This window comes from Notolabrus celidotus, chromosome 21 (assembly GCF_009762535.1).
Source record: "Notolabrus celidotus isolate fNotCel1 chromosome 21, fNotCel1.pri, whole genome shotgun sequence".
NCBI lineage: Eukaryota > Metazoa > Chordata > Actinopteri > Labriformes > Labridae > Notolabrus > Notolabrus celidotus.
The window spans coordinates 6,162,567-6,185,389 of record NC_048292.1 but is presented as its reverse complement, the minus strand read 5'-3'; the positions used below and the strand labels follow the sequence as shown (position 1 = coordinate 6,185,389).

The following is a 22,823-nucleotide window of genomic DNA, read 5'->3' as shown; positions in this document are numbered from 1 at the left end:
CAAATCTCTTTCAAGTTAACTAGAACATTTTTACAACAAATTAAAACTCAACCTTTTGGGTTTCATTTCAAGCTACTTAGTTCTTGCAGCATTTGCTAAGATGGCCAACATTAAGCCATAGTTCAGCTAGCTAAATCGTTTCACCACAACATGTGAGTAATCAAAATTATTGACTCTCTCTTCCAATTTTCCCCACAGGTAGCGAGCACTGGTCATTCTTCCTGAGTCTCGCAGTCATGGGCAGGCCGGAGGGGTTGGCCAGACCACCTCTGGTGTCAGCGACGATGCTCTCCCTCCTGGCTCTCTCTCTCTTCTCCAATGAAGTCTCCAGCCTCGCTCAGCCTCAGCCAAGAGTCTTCCTTCCCTTTGAGGGTAAGAAAAAATAACAAGCATGCACCCCTAAAATCAATTTGCACCATCAACTTGGCTCCATCCCCGATGTTGTGTTTCTCTGGAGTCGTAATGAGGTTGCAGCGATGCCATGTGTGTGGTGCACTAATGCTAAACAAATGCTTGATAGAGAAAGCCTGCTGAGTGGGTACATCATTATGGACCTGCACATGGCTAACACATTCTGGATGATTATTAAAAGTTTGTATACATAGTTGGAAGCATTTAAATAACCCCTCAGATTCTGGATGATCCTTGTCGATCTGTTGTCCTGTTGTGTGTCAGTGAAAAGCCAGAGCTCTGCGGGAGGTGGCACAGCTTGTAAGAACTACTCTGAATCTGTTCCTTGTTAAACTTTAATCACACCCTGCCATGCTGCAGACCTTTGGGCATTGTTGCTGCCTCTGGTTTTGATTCTCTTGTTTTATTTAATTTCTTTGACATAGATTATTTTATGAATTTTTGATGCCTCCTTAAAACCACAGTGCGGTGTAAGGGTACAGGAGGGTGCAGACGTGTGTATGCTTGCGTGAGTCGGTGTGGTTGAGCTGGCCAGTCGCCTCTGAAATATGTCTCGGAGTGGTGCAGTAACCTTTTTCTCAGTGGCTGGATAGTTTGCAGGGGCTGAAGGAGATGTTTGATCACCTTTCACTACCTCTTGCTGTGGGACAGAGCAGCTGAGGCTGTCTGTCAGCATGTGTCTGCTTCTTAATAAAGCCTTTCAGTACAACTGAAGCAGGTGAAGTTCTTGTTCCTTTCTCCAGATTTGCCTAACTTGTGCCAAGTCTTTACCCAATTTGGTCTCATTCTTTCCTTCTATGATCACTTCTCTTTCTCTGTTGTACTTTCAGAGGGCAGTGAAGATTGTTTCACTCCACATTGCACTGCAAAAACTCAAAATCTTACTGAGGGAAATTGTCTCATTTTTAGTCAAAATGTCTTCTCCCACTTAATTTAAGATAAATTTACTTAACAAGTAACATTTGAGCAAGATAGAGGGACTTGTTTTAAGACATCTGAAATATCTTGTTAAGTCAAACCATCTTTAAATGATCTTGTTTTGAGTTTTAATTTAGAAGAAACAAGGTTTATTTTACATTTCAGACATTTTTCAAGCTGAGATCTTATTTGTAGAAGACGGATAATCTTGATTTAAGACAAACACTTCACTTGATTTAAGTAAATGCATTTTATTGGAGAATCTATCAGAAAACCGCTCCATTGATAAAGGAAAGAAAGAAAGAAAAGTTGTTTTTTTAAGGGTGGGTTTCAGTTTACATCCTCAAACTACATGCACACAATGAAACACCTACTTTAGAGCATAGCTGGCTTATCCTAAAGAACAACATGACTGAATATTAGTATATCCAGCTCACTATGAGAAGACATTTTATCTCAAAATGCTCAAATTGAACTTTGTAATCTTATTTCAAATACAAGATGGTCTTAAACTTAGAGAAGTGCCGCTATAATGCAACTCAAATTAAGGTGAATATATCTCAAATGAAGAAGTTGACATGAAATGTATTAGTGCAAAAATTGAAATAGCATTCCTGGCTTATTCTACAGTTTTCTAAATATTACGTCTTATTTTAAGAAATCTTACCAAGCAAATTGTCACTTGTTCTATTGGCAGATTTTTTGCTTATTTCAAGGTAAAAGTACCTTGAAATAAGTGTCTTGTTTTTGGTGGGGCATTTTTTCCAGTGTACCAAACCAACATGCACTGTCTTTCTGTGTAAGCTGTTAAATTTGGCATTCCTAACAAAATGATGAATAAAAGGCACATTCACGTCTGGTTTTGACAAGTCACGTCTTCACTCATACCTTGCTCCTCCTGTGTTTTGAAATAGCCAGCTTAAAAGGTCAGAGGTGACCTCGGTGAAAATGAGAAAATCCCTGTAATCCTGGAACTCACCATTCCATTTCATGAGCCAGATTAAGTGGGAAGTGTGTTACTGTAGTCGCTGCAGGGATCACCATAAAAGGAGAATTTTCAAACTACAGTGCACCTAGTCTTGAAGAAATGGACTATCTCATCAAGAGTAACATGTGTTTGTGTAAACTGTGGTTAGGTTAAGGGGAAATCATGAAGAAAAAGATGCAAGATGCATGAGGACTGTTGTTGAAATTGAAGCAGGTGTAAATCTTTCTGAACAAAGGAGGATGCAGCACAACACTCCCTCTCGGTTGCAGTAGAGAACCCGCTTTAGGGAGACTCATAGCCAGCAAGGCTTAAGCTTATTTTTCCCATAAGCACTTGAACTTAAGAGGAATTCAGGGAGTTTGGGATCCATCCAAAGTAGCCAGAAAGATGAATGAAGAGTCATAGAAGAAGAATGGGAAAGTGGGGTCCTGGAGGGAAAGAAGGAGCAGGTGGTTTGGCACCTGCTGGGTGGCCAAAAGGTTAGCCCTGTAGTCTGGCTCTTTCTGCTCCCAGATGTGAAGACCTGTTAACGATCACAAGCTGGAATGAACTAACCCAAGAAAATAAACCAATGACTTAGCCGCTCAAGTTGGACGAAGATCTGGACACTCCGATATCCTCCCCCCCTCTTTTTTTCCCTCTTGTATCTTCGCTGAAATCCAATCCAGGGGTAAGGCAGGTTCACAGGACTCTCGGGCTCAGCCTCGCGTCCTGCGGAGAAGTTGCTGTCTCTGACATTCCTCTCTCCCTTGCTCGGCTTACTCGTGTTCCTCAGGCGAACACAGCCAGACCACAATTAAAACCGCATAATAAACAGTGAAAAAGCTGCTAACCCAAATAATAAACTTTCAAGTGGTGCCTTTCTCTTCCGTGCCTCGGATAATGAACCGCAGACACCCCACCCCCCCTCCGTACAGCAAAACTATTCACAGATTCCCAGTGTGATATCACACGATTACCTCGGTTCATTTGCTTGAAATATCTCCTGCTTCAACGTTTATTTGGTGTCAGAATGAGGGTTGAATTGTACAGGATACCAATATGAAAGAGTTTGTGCATAGGAAGGTTTTAACTTGCTGATCCATGTCTGCAAGTTTTCAGGAAATGACAATCGTAAAAAGCTGGTCTGATAATAAAGATGGATTTGGGCGTCAAAAAACAAGATTTAACTTTCTTACCAGAATCGACTTAAGATAAGATAAGATACTCCTTTATTCGCCCCACAACGGGGAAATTCATGGAGTTACAGCAGCAAACAAGAAGGTGTACAGTACAAGAATTTCAACAAGAATATATATAGAAAAAGAAATGTTCATGAGAGACGACAGATTGGCCATAATTATCCAGTCAGCCACCTCCTCCACAGGGTCCAGGACTGAGCTGGCCTTCTTCACCAGTTGGTTCAGTCTTGCTCTCCTGTATCCTGTCCGCCCACAGCAGGTGAAATCCTTCCAATGTGGCGTTCGTGTCCGGTGTTAGCTCTGTTAGCATGATGCTACTCTGGTGCTGGGTTAGCTCATCCACCTTATCGTAGATAGATCGTACATTTCCCATAACGGTGGGTGGAAGGACAGGTCCATGTCGTCTTTTCTTAGCTTGCACCTCAGAACCAGCACGCCATCCTTGCCTCCTTCTCCTCAGCTCACAGGGAACATCGGGCCTAGCATCGTTTAGCATCGACATGCTACGGGCTGCTAACAGCTGATCTCGTATGTAAACAATGCTACCATGGATACATGCAGGATCTCCGGACACACACAGGAACAAAAATAGCAAAAACACCAATGCAAACGGAGCCAGTTTGGTGTCTATGGCCAAAAAATGAGTCATTAAAAGACATGACAGGCTCCAAATACAAAGATTACTAAACAGATATGAAAAAGAGAACAAGCAGCCACTCGAGCGTCGCTAAGCAACGGAAAAAGAGAAGGAAAATTAATTAAATAGAATTAAAGTGATGAATCTGTTTAAGTTTAGATAAAATGGATGTTATGTTATCCTAAAGCACATAACGAAGGTTAAGATGATCCTCGAACGAACTCCAAGTGTTAACGAACCCCCTCCACCAGCCACATCCCACCTGTCCTGCAGAAACTCCACTGGCTTCCCATCAAATACCGCATCATTTTCAAGATTCTGTTCCTCACCTACAAGGCCATCAACAACTTAGCTCCTTTGTACCTCATTGACCTCCTCCATACAAAAACACCCATCCACCCACAGTCTCAGGTCCTCCTCTTCCATCCAACTCACCCTCCCACCTGCTCGCTTGACCAACATGGGGTCGAGAGCCTTCAGCCACTCGGCCTTTGCCTCTGGAACTCTCTCCCCCTGGACGTACAAAATTCCACCTCTCACACCACCTTCAAATCCCGCCTCAAAACTCACCTTTTAGTATTGTATTCTTTATTCTAATGTATGTATTTATTCACTGTTGAGTGTTGCTTTAATTGTTGCTATGTTGTAAGGTGACCTTGGGTGTCCAGAAAGGCGCCTATAAATAAAATGAATTATTATTATTATTATTGTTAAACAGTTAGATTGTTGTATCTTGTGTCATCAGCAAAAAGCTTTATCCATGAATAGTAGGATCAAAACTTCAGTCTCATTCATCATTTGCACTGGCTGACAGAGCAAAGGTCTGTGTTTATGATCCAGATCATTTAACCTCATCAGTGGACACACTCTGCTCTGACCTGATACAGTTTTCATTTAAGTCAGTTCAAGTATATGTAAATCCAACATCCATGAAAAAGGTTTACATAACGAGAGAGTCCATGTGTGGTTTTATGAGGAGGATGTAGAATTTGGCACACATGTCTGGCTCAGGGCCAAGCTTGGATGACATTGATTAAGGTGATGTCTGTGGCTTAATGAGCACCGGTAGGAGCCATTTCATTTGAGTTCACAACCGGGCGTAGAGATCCAAGAACCAGGCGACACCAGACCCCTCCGTGTTTCTGTCATGCCTCATTAATACCCCCACTCCCCCCCATCATTCATACAGTAGTGATACAGTTCTTGCACTGCAGGTGGATGTGAGTCTGTTAAGGATGTTTATGTAATGGGGAAGGTTTGCAGAGAGAGGCACGTGTTTCACCGTCAGAGAAAGAGTGTGTTTGTCCGTGGTAAGTGCCCCGAGGTGCATTCCTTCCTGGACCTGATTGCATTTAGAGGTCACACTTTTGGCTGATTCATTGTTAGAACCATGTGGTTTTCCAGCTTGGCAAGTAATGAAATAAAATCTACGAGCTTGCTTTTCCTTAGGTACCACAGCTTAGGGAGTCTATTAAACCAGGACTATTCCAAGATTCCTGGAAATCCAAACACTTCTGCGTTCTCTGGATTCCTTTTGGAAATGTATCCTCCTGGGTTGTCCCAAACGAACCTCCTATAACATCTCAGATTAAACCCTAAAGATGAACAGGGTCACTTTCAGCTTTCAGAGCTTTTCTTTTTCTGGTAATATCGTTTACTTGCCGAGTGGGACACCCAGTTGGACAACAGTGTGCGTCTTCTTCGGGGCCAACAAAAGGTCAAACGGTCAACAATTAACCCTACAAGCAGGCAAAAGCAGGCCAGGATGAGTCTGTCTCTGCTCTAAGCTTGATTCCTTTCCAGCAGAAGACAGCTTCTGGCGTCTATTTTGCATTAAACCTGCACATTAGCATCTAAACTTTCCTGTGGTAAACATAATCAAGCATGTAAAGTACAATCAGCGATGCTCTGTGATTATGGAGAGTAATTCCCAGGGCAAAGTACAGGCCTGTCAGAACTGTCAACAAGGGCAAACAGAGACGTGCTGCAAATAGCAATTGGTTAGCATACTGTGTGTGTGTGTGTGTGTGAGAGAGAGAGGGAGTGTGTGTGTGTGCTGTCCAAGACTGAATACTGGCATACATAGTTGGAAGACAACTCTTCTTTGTGTGTATGTGCATTTCCCCTCATGTCCTCAGTCGTCCATCGAGTGGCCCGAATTGCAGCACGAACGTCTCTCAGTTAGCGAGTCGGTCCAGCTCCAGCTTGCACCGCCTCAGGGCTTACAGCATGTGAGATGTTTGACAGCCCCTCCGTCAGTCTGCCTTTTCTCCGCCTGACCATCTGTGTTTAGCCATTCCTGCGTCCGACCTTGCTAGAGCTCCGATGAATGTTTTAGTATTCCCTCTGCGCAACATGTTGAAAGATAATCAATAGTCATCAATACAAACAAAGGCGGGATCTCTTCAAGGGCTGGCAAGGTCAGATGGAACAACCTTGGGTTTTGAGTCTGGGATATCACAAATCAATGACATAAGTTGTAAAACGATAATGTGGGTTTGTTCATGCTCATTCATATTACAGCATATTTTTGTGGCGCAGTAAAAGGCCTTTACGATCTCAGGATAAAGGCTTGAACAGATGCCTTTTTCCATTTTTGAAACATTAAATGACCTGACTAGAATTGTTTTACCCTCAAAGAAATCAAATGATCAAGTACAGACGTTTCAACAGGTGCATTTGCCTGCATAACCTACATGGTGCACCTTAACCTTCACTCATCACCACAGAAACAGCCTCTTGACCTCAACGACATCATGTCATCAAGGAAATGTAGCAGGACTCTCGGCCTTGAAGATGTCAGAGATGAGTCCCACCTGGAAAAGCCTTTTTCATTTTCCTCTGGCAGTCCTTCATCACCAGTAAACACTTCAACTCTGAGAGTCCACTGACCCATGTCTCCTGCAAGCCTCCCCTTGCACCGAGAGCCCCCCTGACAGTAAAAATCACAGAGATTTACAGTCCACTCGGGGTGAGCCGTAACTAGAGGCTCCTGGTGTTGGCAGGTGAGAGGTCACGGCTAAGACGTCGTGCAGGGGTTGATCTTAAGCAAAAGAGCGGCTGCTGGTGACATGTGAAGGAGAGGCCAGGTGCTAATTGGAGCATTGGGAACGCAAACTAGCTGGCTGCCTGGAATGAATGATGGACAGGTTGTCATCTCGAGTTTCGGCTCCTACAGGGAATATTAGCCAACACCTTAGCAGGTCAACCATGCAATGAAGCCGGGGGCTGGGTAGTATCACTCTGCACAAACACACACACGCAATGCCAAGGGAGAAAATACACTGTGCGCTCACATGTCATATTTAGATGCGGCGGCGTCTGCTTTGGGAAGCTGAAGTGAGAGAAGGCATGCATAGGAGTTCAGGCACTCAGCCCGGCCATATGATTCCCATCACAGATGTCTGGATATAGATGATCAGCGTCAGACAACAATTGGAAAATTAATGAGACGCAGTCCATATGAAGAATCCTCTCTGTGAGCCAACTCTGGCTTCTTTCCATGACAAGTAGTTGCAGTACAGTAAGTTCGAGCATGCAGTCTGCACTTTGATAGCTGCCTGGGAATGCAGGGTATGTCTGTTGGACAGACAATCAGACGACTCTGTCAGCCGCCGCAAGACCTCCTGGGTGGTCTCCATGCACTAAACGACACCTTAACTTCCCCTCTGACATTTGTATACATGACGAGTCATTACTGTATACCATCAGGGTCGTCTCTGGAGGAAAGTGGACGGCTGCACCAGTCGGCCAACAGCCATTATTTATCTCCAGAGGGGCCTGTCAGTTGCCAGGATAAAGTCTTTTCCTGTGGTAGTATGTGATAGTGGGCCAGCGCCGTGTTAGCTAAGTGCAACCATCCAGATCTGAATCTGAACAGCTCTAAGCATTGTCTGGACAAAGAGCGATGGTACTTGGCACCAGGTTTGAAGTCAAGCTTCCATGATGAAACTCACTCCATCTTGCGTGAGGAGATTAATTACAAGGAGGCGGTATAAGCCTCTACTTCAATACTTATCGGGACGGGTGATTCAGGTCCTCCCACCGGCTGCCCCTGACAACCACAGAGCAGGTCCTCCTTGAACTGAATAGCAACCAAGCCTCATTAGCATGGAGTTTATTTATTCATGCTGGCCTTTCAGGTACGAAGCCAATCGATGAGGTCTGACTTACATGCGAAACACCAAGGTCACTCTGTAATTGGTCCAACCCTTAGGTGTTAATTGGGGAGGGATCTGTTGGCGTACTCTAAAAAGCTAACACCCTAAACATCCAGTTGATTTGATTACAGCTGTTCATCCCTGCTCCACAGAGGCTCAGCTATTGTTCTTACAAAATAATCCCATATTTTCGTCCATGCTGATTTAATCGCCTTTTCACGTTGACAGAAAAGTCTCCGCTGATGGATTTCCACGAGGTGACTCCCTCATTTGGCAAACAGCAGGGGAACGTCATTAACTACAGCTGTGTTTTTCAGTCTGAACTGCAGTTCTTTCTGCACATTTCTCTTCATAATAAACCATCTGTCATCCCAATGCTGCTATCCCCCTAACCAACAGGAGGAAGAGTGTGGGGCTGTTGATGTGACACCGACTCCGTCACTTGGCACTGAATCCTCAAACTTCAGTCGCAGGCGGTCCAGAACTACAGTTGCCCCTCTCATAGAGATCCCACATACTTTCCAGCCACTGCGCATCTCTAATTTTTTACACTGCAGCATGACAACAAGCTGCTCCTTGTATGGAGATCCCAAACAAGAACTATGAGAGCGTTGTTTACCGCTGGAGGCATTATATGATCAGTCAGACAGTTTTGGTCTTCTCAGAGAGTCTGGAAAACCTGAGTGAGGTTTCACTGCAACCTTTCCTCTCCTGGTTAATCAGAACAGAAAAAAGCAGGGAAGCAGCTACGTGAGGAATGCAATCCCCACTGCACTTAAATTGCTGACAGACAAATAGGGGCACAATAATAGGCTCCTTCCTGTTGCCCATTTTCTCTGTCTCTACTTGGTTTTTGACCACAATCAAATCAGGGGCTGTTCTGTTTTTCACTCTGTGAGGCTCTAAAGCTTGTGCCTCGTTCGGTATTTGTCCTGGAACAATCAGTTCGCTTACAGTGGCTGATTCAGCCACAACAAACAATACAAACTGCATGGGGCTGTATTTCATCTTGACAAGTCAATGAGGAAGCCAATGGGTGATCAATCAACATTACATACATGTTTAAACATGACAGTGATTGTGAAAACATACCATGTCTGCACATCTATCTGTTGTCTGAGGTTGAATTTACAGTGTGTCCCATTGATAAATCATATATCATCCATTTGGTGCCAAAATGTAGGAATAAAAATCCATTGCATTTATTTATTGAACCAGTCGTTTGAACTAACATGAAGACTGACCTCATGTAACATCCACAAAACCCAACAAAGAGAGTTAACCCATTATTGAGGAAGGCCATGTTTGATTATAAGCCCCTTAGATCCTTAATTCAGGATCCCATGAAAGAAAGAAAAGAACGACTACTGGATGTTCACAAGCGTCATATTTCCATATTAAGCTTCAATTTTAAGTTCAAACTATTCTAAGGGTAAGAATCACTCTGAAAACATTCAGCACAATTTATTTAATATAGCTATACTCAGGCTCACAGAGTCTGCAGGTAAATGATGTAACATTGTCCTCCTTGCAGGTTTTTATTAATTGAATTGAAAGGGTTTATTGTGTCTATTGATAAATCATATATTATCCATTTGGTGCCAAAATGTAGGAATAAAAATCTATTGCATTTATTTATTGAACCAGTCGTTTGAATTAACATGAAGACTGACCTCATGTAACATCCACAAAACCCAACAAAGAGAGAGTTAATCCATTATTGAGGAAGGCAATGTATGATTGTAAGCCCCAGATCAGCTACTACTTAATTCAGGATTACATGAAACAAAGAATAGCACGAAAACTGGATGTTTCCAAGCATCATATTTCCATATTAAGCTTCAATTTTAAGTCCAACTATTTGACTAGTCTAAGGGTAGGAATTGCTCGGAAAACATTTAGCACTATTTATTTTTCAAGCTAACTTAGGATCATAGAGTCTGCAGGTAAATGATGTAACATTGTCCTCCTTGCAGGTTTTTATTAATTGAATTGAAAGTGTTTATTGTGTCTATTGATAAATCATATATTATCCATTTGGTGCCAAAATGTAGGAATAAAAATCCATTGCATTTATTTATTGAACCAATCGTGGAGCTAACATGAAGACTGACCTCATGTAACATCCACAAAACCCAACAAAGAGAGAGTTAACCCATTATTGAGGAAGGCCATGTTTGATTGTAAGCCCCAGATCAGCTAAAGATCTTTAATTCAGGATTACATTAAACAAAGAATAGCACGAAAACTGGATGTTTCTAAGCTTCATATTTCCATATCAACGGTGACATATCACGCTTTTTTCATCAATATATATTGGTCTAAGAGGTCCCCAAAACATGTCTTTAAAGTTTATGCTCAAAAAAACAATTTGAAATCAGATTTTGGTCTGTCTGAAAAACCCTCTTCTTCAGTCCTCCTCAGAACACTCTGTTTTCCCTCTGACCACGCCCCCTCAGGAAGTGGATGTGCCTCGGCTGTCCAGCACGTTGATCTAATGTTTACATCACAGATCGCGTTACTTCAACCCTCTGAATCTGATCCAGAATCTGATCCTGACGGAGAGGCGCCTGTAGCAGGACCTTTCTGAAGGATTGGTCACAGATTTAGTGTTTCTTGTTGTTTTATTTATCAGTATGTCGACGTGTGTCTTGGTACACAGCTACAGCTACGACATGTAGCTATGTGGCTATGCTAACTAGCGCTAGCACTTATCCATGATAAATAAAAATCATCCACTAGATCTTCAAATCTGCAGACGTGGGGAGTAAAACTGACCTCTGCCAGAAAGGCAGCAGGACCTTTTCTGAAGGATTGGTCACAGATTCTGTGTTTCTTGTTGTTTTATTTGTCAGTATGTCGACGTGTGTCTTGGTACACAGCTACAGCTACAGCTACGAACATATAGCTATGTGGCTATGCTAACTAGCGCTAGCACTTATCCATGATAAATAAAAATCATCCACTAGATCTTCAAATCTGCAGACGTGGGGAGTAAAACCGACCTCTGCCAGAAAGGCAGCGGGACCTTTTCTGAAGGATTGGTCACAGATTCTGTGTTTCTTGTTGTTTTATTTGTCAGTATGTCGACGTGTGTCTTGGTACACAGCTACAGCTACGACATGTAGCTATGTAGCTATGCTAACTAGCGCTAGCATTTATCCATGATAAATAAAAATCATCCACTAGATCTTCAAATCTGCAGACGTGGGGAGTAAAACCAACCTTTGTGTTTATTAAGACAGCCTACAACTAGCATGCCTCCCTCCTAAGCTCCTTGTTAGCACACATTTGTGCAGGTAATGAAAAATGGAGGGGGGATTCAGTATTAGTTTATACAGTCTATGGGCTGAACAAGCTCCGAGCTCTGACTCCGTGACAGACCGGATATTGTTGTTACGTAACAAAAACACGGAAGTCTGAAACGGCTCGTTTCACACACATTTACAGAAAGGTGGAGAAATCAGAACAGGGGCAGAATGGATTTCTTTCATTCTCGGGGGGTTTGTAGACAGGGACACATATTTCAGGTAGAGGACCATTAAAAAGTCAATTTTGCATGATATGTCACCTTTAACCGTACCCATGAATACATCAGAGAACAACTAAATCCAGCTTGCTCCTGAAACCTTTCCATTCTCTCCAGTAGAGGTACAACACAGAGCATCTCTGAAGTTTCAATAGTACTCCTTTTTAATAATAAGTCACCTTTAAATGAAGTAAATGCTGTTTCAAACCCTATATCCAGGTCAGCCCATCCTCCAACACATAGGCCCTGCTTTGGGTTCACACCATCTCTTTGGCAGCAAAGAAAGCAACTCAGTCTTTAATATTGAATGACCCCTGGACCAACAAAAGGCTTTTGTGCCTCTTCCGCTCGACCACTTCTGACAAAAAAGAAACACATCAAAGACGGAGAAAAGTCTCAGCTCTCCCGCCGCCACTTTGCCTCTTCCGCCACTTCTAACCCCACTGTCCGCCGCACGGATCAAGGTACATTGAATCAACACCAGTCTGCCATCCAGCCAAAGGGGCACTATGGGTCAAAGCTCAAAGTCAAAGACAGGACACTGGGGACTGCTGTGAAATCCGCAGGGAGCTGTAAGCCCACCTGCTCCCATACATAATAGAAAACCCACCAACTGTCGGCGCTTTAAATCTGCTTTCAGTGTTTTTTTCAGTTACTCTTTCTCCGCCGCCTGCAGAGAGGAGAAGGGCGAGAAAGACAAAACAACACAGAGACATTTCATCACTTGCATTACCTCAGCTTTAAACCATTCTGTTAATAAGTGTGTGGTCCCCCACCTTAGCATCTTTAGCATCAACCTTGAAACTTCTGACCTCCCGGTGAGCTGAACAGGTTTCTAGCGCTGCTGAGGAACACTTACTCTAGCATCTGCTGCTTAGCAATGCCCGAGTAATGATATCCACAAACAAACGCTTTTGACACTCTTCACTTTTGGGAAGTCGTGTGATCTCAACAACAAGGAATTCATATAAACTTGAAGCCTCGCTTACGCACCACATGTGGTTGAAATGATTTCGACTTTACAGACACAAATAGGAAAGCTTTTGTTTTCTCTTTTGTCTTTCCCGACATGTAATTTTGATTATCTCTGCAGGCTGTGAGGGTTTTCGGTGACTAAAAATTGACAAGAAGCAACTGAGTGAATGGATTTGCACCCTACGCTTACAACACCAGTCATCAAAGACGTCATTTAATTGTTATGAGCTGGCAGTGATTCTGTTGACACATAAAATGACTATTAAAATCCTTGACAATCGCTCAGATCAGCCTTCTCTCCCTCATGGAGCAGGTGCACCATCTGGCAGTGTGATCTTCTGATGTTGGTCCACAATGCTGCAGCAGTGCAAGCATGACTCATTTGTTTGTAAGAGATTGAAAGCAGAGTTCTGAGAGGACACTGGATCCACTGGTATGTGCAGGACTCCACAGGGTTTCAGTTTGTCATTCAGGGACTGAGCGTGATCCATGTGACGCATCACCGCAGCATTGTATTGAAGCAACAGGCTCAACTGGCCTTCCACCCTCACGCAGAAATGTAAATCAGTTATTAGACTCCAAACCACTCTGGATTAAACCAACACATTTCAGACTATATTACAATTTAAATACAGCTTATAAATTATTTAAGCTCCATTCATGCGTTAAGACTGGAGTTTAGTTGAAGTCTAGACAGGAAGTGTTTTATGTGGATTTTTTTTTCATGTATTGTATAATTTCTACAGATTTGTTGCATTCAAAGGATGTTTTGGTGATATTCTCTGTAGTATTTCTATATTTAATATTAAAAAAACAAAACTGATAATACTTTCAAAGTTGCTTATTCTTACTCAAACATGTCAAAGGATTACATTCTTTCTTAAAAGTCTGCTCATGTGCTCAGGAATTTAAAAAACAACAACAATTTTACTTGCTAAAAATTGCTATGCTAGCTCCAGCTTAGCTAGATTTTCATATAAGATAAGATAAGATATTACTTTATTGATCCTTGGGGATTCAGTTGTTGCAGCAACCCAAACATAAGGACAATCAAGAAAAAATTCCAATTAGTAAATTAAGATAAGTAAAAAATAAAAATAGATACATAAGATACACTACAATTTAGATATAAACAATGTTACAAATGGAATTTAGATTAATAAAAATGTTACTAATTGATTAAATAGAAGTAATTATAGGCAGTATTAAAAATGTGTCAGTAGTGACGGGTTGACATGGTGGGATTATGGTTGGTAATGACAGATTAAGCAATATATAAATAAATATGGGTATATATTATGACTGTAAGTTGTAGTAAACAATAATAATGTAATATAACATAATATAATATTGCCAAGATAATTATGTGATATAATGTAATATGCATTATAATGTCATCAGCAATATATTCTATATAGTCCACTAACTATACTCTACTACTACTATCCGTCTCATCATCATCATCTCTCTCTCTCTCTCTTCATCTCCTCTATTCCTCTTTCCAACCCCAACACGGTCTCAGCAGATGTGTGTCTAACATGAGTCTGGTCCTGCTGGAGGTTTCTGCCTGTTAAAGGAAGTTTGTCCTTGCCACTGTAACTTGCTAAATGCTGCAAAGTGCTCTGCTCATGGTGGATTAAGATGAGATCAGACTGAGTCCTGTTTGTAAGATGGGACTGGATCTTATCCTGTCTTGATGTTAGGTCTTTGTTAATAATAGAACATAGAGTACGGTCTAGACCTGCTCTGAGATAACATTTGATGTGATTTGGCGCTATATAAAGAAAGATTGATTGATTGATTGATTGATTGATTGATTGATTGATTGATTGATTGATTGATTGATTGATTGATTGATTGATTGATTGATTGATTGATTGGTTGATTGGTTGATTGATTGATTTGAAGCCAGTTTTTCTGCTATTCTGATGTTAGCTTGATAAAAAGCACAGCAGCCAGACAACAATCTACAAATGTAGTCCTGTTGTTAATGAGTTAATTGATTGATTTATTGCTCACCCTGCTCTTTGGCTAACTTTAGTACCTGTTTGAACATCTTGTCCTTTAAAAGAAACACAAAAATTAGCTTTGAAGCTTGGTTTAGCTTCACAGTTTTTTAGCTAGCAGCAACTAATCTTGCCTTTTGTGCCACCTCATGCCTTCATTTCACACAGCTTCACCCAAACTTCCACAGCCAATAACGCTGTGGTTCTTCAGCTGCTGCCCGCAGACAGTTAACTCAACCACTGGGTTATATCTGCCTGAAGCCGCAACGCTAGTGTGAGACTGTAAAGCTAAAACTACTTCCCAAACCATCCATTTGAACAGCTGTAAGTAGAATGAAACTGCTACCTTTTAAGGACTGGGACTGGAAAAGTTAGGTACAGTGCTGTTTCCTGAATCACCTCCTCAAACTTAATGTGAGGAGATGTTCAAAATTAATTTCCAGGGCAGAGTTTGGAGCATGCTTTTAATTAGCAGTGAGAGTCTTTCTCCCTTGGTGGCTCCAATCTTGCAGAGAGAGAGGAGAGGAACATCTTAAGCCTTTTCCACTGAGCTCTGCGATGCTATCTGCCATCTCCTCAGCTTTGAAGCAGGAGGCTGATGCAATCTGTTTTAGAGGTTTTATTAAACACACCTCTGCTTGACAGGTAGTGTTCACTTTTAATATTCTTCCTGACAACCCAGGCAAAAAAAACTATATATTTAGGCGCCAGATGCTGCTCTCACCTTTGCACAAAATGTTCAAATATATCCTGCTATCATTTCAAGATGCTAACCATCTAAGGAAAATTGAACTCTGAGGAGCCGTGGGAAACTTTCCTGTGACTGAAGTGGTTAACTTGTCTTTATTTAAAGTTAAACACTCCAGCCTTTTTTCAACGAACACGCCAAACAACAGCCTGTGATCAGAGTGAGGGCTGCCACAGAAAAGCCACTTTCCTCCAAGATAAAAGGCCCCGGACTCAAAAGCGTACGCCACACAATAATGAAAATGTGACTTTAGCCCAAGGCATTGAAGCAAAGCACTGGCAACCTGTTTGTTGATTGGAGTAGGGAACACAAAGAGAGCTCAAAGAGGGTCAGCAGGGGGAGGAAATGGAGGCTGTAGATCTACATTACCCCCGCACACCCCCTTGCTCTCAGCGCAGATTGAAAAAGTGATAAATATGCATGAGTTTGGCTTTAATAGTGAAGGCCTTTGATGGTATGGTTGAGAGTTCTCTATCTCTGGAGCAAATAGGCTGAAAATAACTATCTGAGGATGTTTACTTGGTGTGTGTGAACAATGTGCGCTCTTAATGAGGAGAAGAAACTTTGCAGGAGGACTTTCTCATCTGTTGTGTATCAACTGTATCGCTGCTGTAAATGTGGAGTCACGACTGAAAGGAATTCAGAACGATATTTCATCAACATTAAAAGAGTCTGATTTATTTGAAGCGGGATATGATCATCTTTGGTTGAAAATTATGAAAAAAATGCAATTCTTCCATCTGTGTTTACATTTTGTCAGGATTTATTTGTGCCTCCTGATGTTCTTCATGGCTTGCACACTGTCCAAAAAATGTTTAAATCATCGCCGTTATTTTGGCATCTTAGGGTTTTAATCTCTACTTTTTGGTGAAATCTAATTTACTGACCATAACTGCAGCTTTTAACATTTTTGTAACGGGTGGTGTTCGGACCGGTGTTGGGCAAGTTACTTCTAAAATTTAATACACTATTTATTAGTAGTTACTGTTGTTTGAAAGTCATTAGTTACATTACAATATTACTGTCTCTGAATTGTAATGCGTTACACTTAGGGATGACCACAATTAATCGATTACCGATTAATTGATTGTTAAGAAATTACTCGAAACACACATTTTTGTTATCAATTTTCCGTCACGTGGAACAAACATCATGTGGTCTCATATTACACTCAGCTATCAGGGAGGTGTTTTAAGTTTAAAGCATGTTTGGATGTGAATCAGCTGTTAAAGGTGTTGCGCACAGCGGAGATGCTCTGCTGGCGGCTGCGGCTGCGCGTCAGGTCTCCACGTGCGCTTTTTAAAAAGAGGATCAATACAAAACTGCTGCCAACAACAACACGGACACGAAGGTTCACAACTATAAACAGGACATTTTAATGTTTGGATACAAAGGCATCAGACAGGTGGGAAATTCAGGCACACTATGTTTGCAGACCAGCAACATCAGAGCCGTCTGGGCTCTTCTGCAGCTGGACTGATTATGACCCGGTTGCGCTCCTGGCTGACACCTGACCGAATACACATGTTTATTTTTCTCAATAAGAACGAGTAGACAGAGAACTGGACACTGTGAGTCTGAAGTACTTTTCTGTTAGTATTATGAGCCTTCACTTTAAAAGATTATGTCTGCGGAGAATATTTTAATGAGCCTGATTGTTGATAATCTGCGTGTCAAACATGTACCCGTATTCAATACAGTCAGTTATTTGCATTTTGTTGCTGTAGAAAATGTTATTTAGGGGGAAAACAACGTATTTGGCCTTTTTTTTGACGTAAGAATAATTTAAAAGAAATTATCAATTAATCGATAATTGATCGTTAACATTTCCAAAAATCGATCACGGAAAATACTTAAAATGTACATCCCTAGTTACACTACTTGAGTTACTTTCACCAAAATAACTGCAGAAGTATGACTAGCATTCTAAAATGTTAAAATATAGTTTATTGAGCTGATAAAAAATAAAAAACAATCCAAGTAGGGACAAGGCAGAAGACAGGCAGGGGGTCAGACCCGGGAAATCAAATAAAAAAGGAGTGCTGGAAAGTCTTGCATGAGAATTTTATCAAGATGTATATCTTGTTGTTGTTTTCTATTCTTATCTTTTCTTTTCTGCCCGTATCCAATAACATCTTTCTCGTATGGCAGCGGTTTTAGCGCCCAGTATGTCAGCTGTATTTGTAGCTGTTCTGGGTGGTGATCTCCATCACTAACCAATCAGAATCACTGTTTTAGTTTAAGATGATGCCGTCATATTATGCTTGTGTGTTTTTTTTTTTTTTTAAGGATTATTTGCTCTGTGACATATTTTGTCATAATGCAAGCCAGTTTCTTTTCTCAGATTGTTAAGGGAGTCTCTTTAGGATTATGGAAATATTTTCATAAGATGCTAAAAGTTGTTCAGTATTCTGCTTACCACTTTTAATATATGTTAAAGTCATTGAGTCTCATGATGAAAATCCAAAGAGCTGTAATCTACAACAGTCTCAACTCTATATAAATGCAAAATAATTACCACCTGTAAGTTAGAAAAAGACCTTTACTCTCTGTATTTTCTTTCAACCTTTAATCGTATAATAAAGAATGAAATAACCAATCAGAATCAAGAAGGGGCCTGGCTTCTAGTAGCAGCTTTGTCAACAACCATGGGGGAGGTCTCATCTAAGTAACTTTCCACACACAGGGCCTGATTCACTCAAGGATTGCACTGCTTTTTGCGCCCGCTAAATCTGCAAATAAACCTCAAAGTCATTGTTGAATTCACAAAGCACCACAAAGGGTTAAATGCTCCACAAACTGCACTGCTGAGCAAACAATGTCCTTGTGCACTAATGTGGTTTGCATACATTTAAAATGATCCATTACACATTCATTTGGAGTAAAACAGGCCCTTTATTGTTCAAATGAGCCTCATTACAAAGAACAGCTGACTTGCTACCACTGGCGCTAACAGCTCGGCGCAGTTAGACTGTAATATTTACCTTCTGCTGAGAGCTGGAGGTTACTGCAGTGCAAATTTTATAAGCATTGTTGTGCTCAAATTTTTCAGAGCAAGACATCAGTTCACCTTTGGATGAGCTTAAAATAATCTATAATCTATGCATAAGGTCTGAAAAGCTCTGAGGCCATGGCGCTGCCAGTACAAAAAAAGCTGTTAGTGGACACAGGCCCTTAAAGTTTTTTCTGTTTCCTGTTGGTCTTTAAGCCGTCTTGGTAAGGATAGGTTTGTAGCTGTTAGTGGCCCAACTATGAGATATTAATGTCGACTTGTTTGGAGTCAGAAAACCTTTCCTAATCGTAATGTTTTTCCTCTTTGTGTCCCCTAGACCTTCAGGCCTCCCCGTCCTTTGAACACTACAGCATATCAGACAAGCCGATGGACTACAGGATCCTGCACATGGACGAGGACCAGGACAGGATGTATGTGGGCTGCAAAGACCACGTCCTCTCCATGGACATCAACAACATCACTCATGGCACGCTAAAGGTCTGCACATACTTATCATTAGAGTGTTATTCATATTTTGTTTTTAACACAGCGATAGAAAATAAAATTAACACCATGTAAGGTTTGTAAAAAATGTTAGAGAGGTATTTATTCTAATCAGTGCAATGATATGTAAATTACATCACATTTGCAGCCATCAGTACAATTTTAGGGTTATTCAAGAGAGGCATAAAAACGCCGGAGCTCTCTGAAAACTGATTCTGCATGCAGTGAAGGAGTTATCTTCAGTGTAATTGACAGGCATGAAGAGCATAAACAGATGGAGAAGCATTTAGGGTTCCCCGGAGAGCGCGGCGCCGCATTCATTTACCCTCAGTAAATGGCTCAATATATTCATCAAACAAGACCTTTAAGCACCTCTTCTGGGGCTGAAAAGGCACACATTTTCCTCTTAGTGTAGCTGGCTTTAATTACACACACTTCAAAACCAAACTGAAACTTTTAGGTTTGTTTGTTGATTTCTCTCTCTGTGATTTCTGCCTGAGTAAACAAAATATGATCAAACCTCAACAGCGGCATATGTCGTGTTACTCTCACTCTGTGACTCGCTTCCTGGGCTCATTTCCCACTTGTTTAAACGCTCTTCTGCTTTTTCAGGTGTTATGGCCCGCATCTACAAGCAAGATAGAGGAGTGCCAAATGGCGGGAAAGGACCCGACAGTAAGAGCACTCAACTTTTGAAGATATATGTTCAGGCTTTTTTGAGTTCAGCCAACGAAGGGATCAAATATAGTGAGCATCAGAGTGTTGCTCACCTTGTTAGGATTCAAAACTGCATTACCACCTGCTCAGCTGCCAACTGAACTAACAAGTCTACCCAAAATACAGATTTAAATAATACTAATAATAATTCATAGAATTTATATAGCGCTTTTCTTAGTACTCAAAGACGCTTTACATAAGATGAAAAATAAAAAATAAAACGTATAAATAAAACAAAACAGAGAGGTCATGTGTGGTATGCTTTTTGGAACAGGAAGGTCTTGAGGTGGTTCTTAAATGAGAGGAGAGAGTCAGAGTTGCGGATGTGTGGAGGGAGAGAGTTCCAGAGAGTGGGGGCAGCGATGGCAAAGGCTCTGTCCCCCAAGGTGCGGTGCTTGGACTTGGTGATAGGGGGACAGGAGGTTGGCATCTGATGATCTGAGGCGGTGAGATGGGGAGTGGCGTTTGAGGAGGTCGGTCAGGTAAGAGGGGGCAAGGTTATTGAGGGCTTTGTAGGTGATGAGCGGGATGTTGAAGTGGATTTGGTGCTGAATCGGGAGCCAGTGCTGAAGGATGGGTGTGATGTGGGCTCTGGAGCGGGAGTGGGTGAGTAATCGGGCAGCTGAATTTTGGACATATTGAAGTTTTTTGAGGTCGGTGGAGGGGAGGCCGAGGAAAGATGGTGGTCCTGGGTTACTGGTGGCCTAGCGCAGTGGTTTTAAAAGTGGGGCCGCTAGGGGGGCCTCAGAAAATTGGAGGGAATGGAAAAAACATAGAATATATACATATATATATATTTATTTTTTTTACAACACATTTGTTAATAATTTCCTATGCTAAACAAATGTAATTATTATTGAAAAGTGAATGAAAGTGTTTGTTGTTTGTTTCTTTACATATTTTGAAGCATTGTCTGTGGGTTTGCAAAGGGGGTCCCTGGCCAGAAGCTAATGTTTTGGGGGCCTTGGCATGGTAGAGTTTGGGAACCCCTGGCCTAGTGGTCTAAGCGCCCCACATACAGAGGCTATAGTCCTTGTGCAAAGGTCGTTGGTTCAACTCCCAGCCGCAACCATTTGCTGCACGTCTTCCACCACTCTCTACTCCCCACATTTCCTGTCCCTCTTCAGCTGTCCTATCCATAAAGGCAAAAATGCCCCAAAAATATATATAAATAAATACATTAAAAAAGTAGTCCCTCTTGGTGCTTTCAAATGGCCGTATCAACGCCCCTCTTAACGTATTCACAACATTGTAAGTCTACATTTTTTGAAAGCATCAAGGTCACGAGATGTGACGTGTCTGATGATGTTCACAGAAATGTTGGAGCCCATGGACTCCAGTTTTACTCAAATACATTACGTTATTATGTAACTGATGGGGTCTATAGTTAGTTGAGTGAAATTAGCTAACATTAGTGAGAGTGCTGCTTGTACAACGTGGTTTTATTAATGTTAGTCACGTACCGGACCAATAGAAGCCACAGCAAGTGTTAATCTAGATCGTTAACTTTGTGGTCTTTTGAATTCTTCCTCTGTACGGCATTTCAGCACATGAGAAAAAAAAATTGTAATATTAACATTTTCACTTATAAAGCAAAGAGGACAATGATTCAACTTTTGGCGGTGTTACCACTTGAACGCCAAACCAATCATTCACACAACTTCACAACTTTACGAGTTCAGTTTGAAGGCAGCATCTGATTCCACGGTCTGTAACGTTCCCATGAAAACTGATTCTGATCAGCCTCCTTGTTTTATGAATTAACATCAATCAATCTTTATCTGTATCAAGCCAAATCACAACAACCGTTATCTCAAGACGCTTTTACAAACATAGCAGGTCCAGAGGGTACTCCAAGTCAAATTATTAACAAAGACCCAACACCAAGACAGGATAAGACTCATCTTGATCCACCATAGGACTAACCCCCCTCTGAGCCTGCAAGTGGATGCAGGGGAGGAGGTGGGTACAAAGTTTTCGCACAGCACTGAGCAGGACAGCAGGAGCACTTGCAAAGCAGAGGCAGAGACAGGGAGACTTGCAGCTTGAATAGACCGCCAATGAGAGGATGTTGAGATCAGCTGATAGGGAGGGTGATGACGTGTCAGTATGAATGAGCGCAGTTCGAGTTGTCTGCCTGAACTAGCTTGCAGGCGGCGCTCCATTAACTGTAACATTGTATATATCTAAATTGTATTCTAGCTTTATTTTTCTATTTTTATTTTTACTTATTGAAACTTCTTTCTTGATTGTACTTATGTCTGGGTTGCTGTAACAACTGAATTTCCCCCCTGGGGGATCAATAAAGTTATATCTTATAAAATAAAATAAAATAAAATGTTTGATTCAGAGTCCAGTTCAAACCTGATCCAGCTTATTTGTTATAATCCACATTAAAGTGAGCATTTCCATTGAAGGCAACATCAGACAAAACAAACGTGAAATTGCAGGAGTTGACATTTCTGTAACATCACCATTTGTCTGTGGTCCTAAATGAAAGCTGGCTCTGCAGGGATGTTCTGAAAGTTGCCTTTGTTGCATCATTCGACTCATGTAAAGTTTCAATTATCACTTCCATTATATGCATCCTGGTCAAGGTTCAGACTCAAGGTTTTGTCAGCTGTTAGGGATCAGACCTTGACCACATGTGCAGCAGGCAGCAGCTGTCTCCAGGGTCTGCATCCACACGGGAACCAGAGAGCGGCGTGGGCAGATCGAGGATGGTAGAAAAACAAACCAGAATCAAAAGCTTGCAAATAGGACGCAGCTCATTGACTCTGAGACTTCATAAACCCGGCCGCCTGAATCAGAGCAGCACTTGTTAGATGGAAGGAGATTTAATGAAGACATACAGTAAGACTCAGAAGACTGAATCCTCCTCTGCCTCTGTTCTCATCTAATTGGGTTGTCTGGGATAAGCGCAGGCACAGATGCCTATAGACGCTGCAGTGCTGAGTACAGAGGGATAGAGGGAGAACTTTTTTAAAGAGGAAGCCTCTGTAGAAACTTTTACATCAGATAAAACCCTAATATCCAAAACATCATGCTACAGCCAGC

The 22,823-nt window shown here is 41.6% G+C and overlaps 1 protein-coding gene across 1 annotated transcript in view; it reads left to right on the top strand.

The window, feature by feature from the left end:
- sema3c (sema domain, immunoglobulin domain (Ig), short basic domain, secreted, (semaphorin) 3C) overlaps positions 1-22,823 on the top strand; it is a 61,693-nt gene that overhangs the window by 5,014 nt on the left and 33,856 nt on the right. The window contains exons 2-4 of the mRNA XM_034674142.1: positions 199-372; positions 18,883-19,043; positions 19,662-19,724. Coding sequence (XP_034530033.1) covers positions 237-372; positions 18,883-19,043; positions 19,662-19,724 — 360 coding nt within the window. The 5' untranslated portion in view covers positions 199-236. The remainder of the gene's footprint in view (positions 1-198; positions 373-18,882; positions 19,044-19,661; positions 19,725-22,823) is intronic.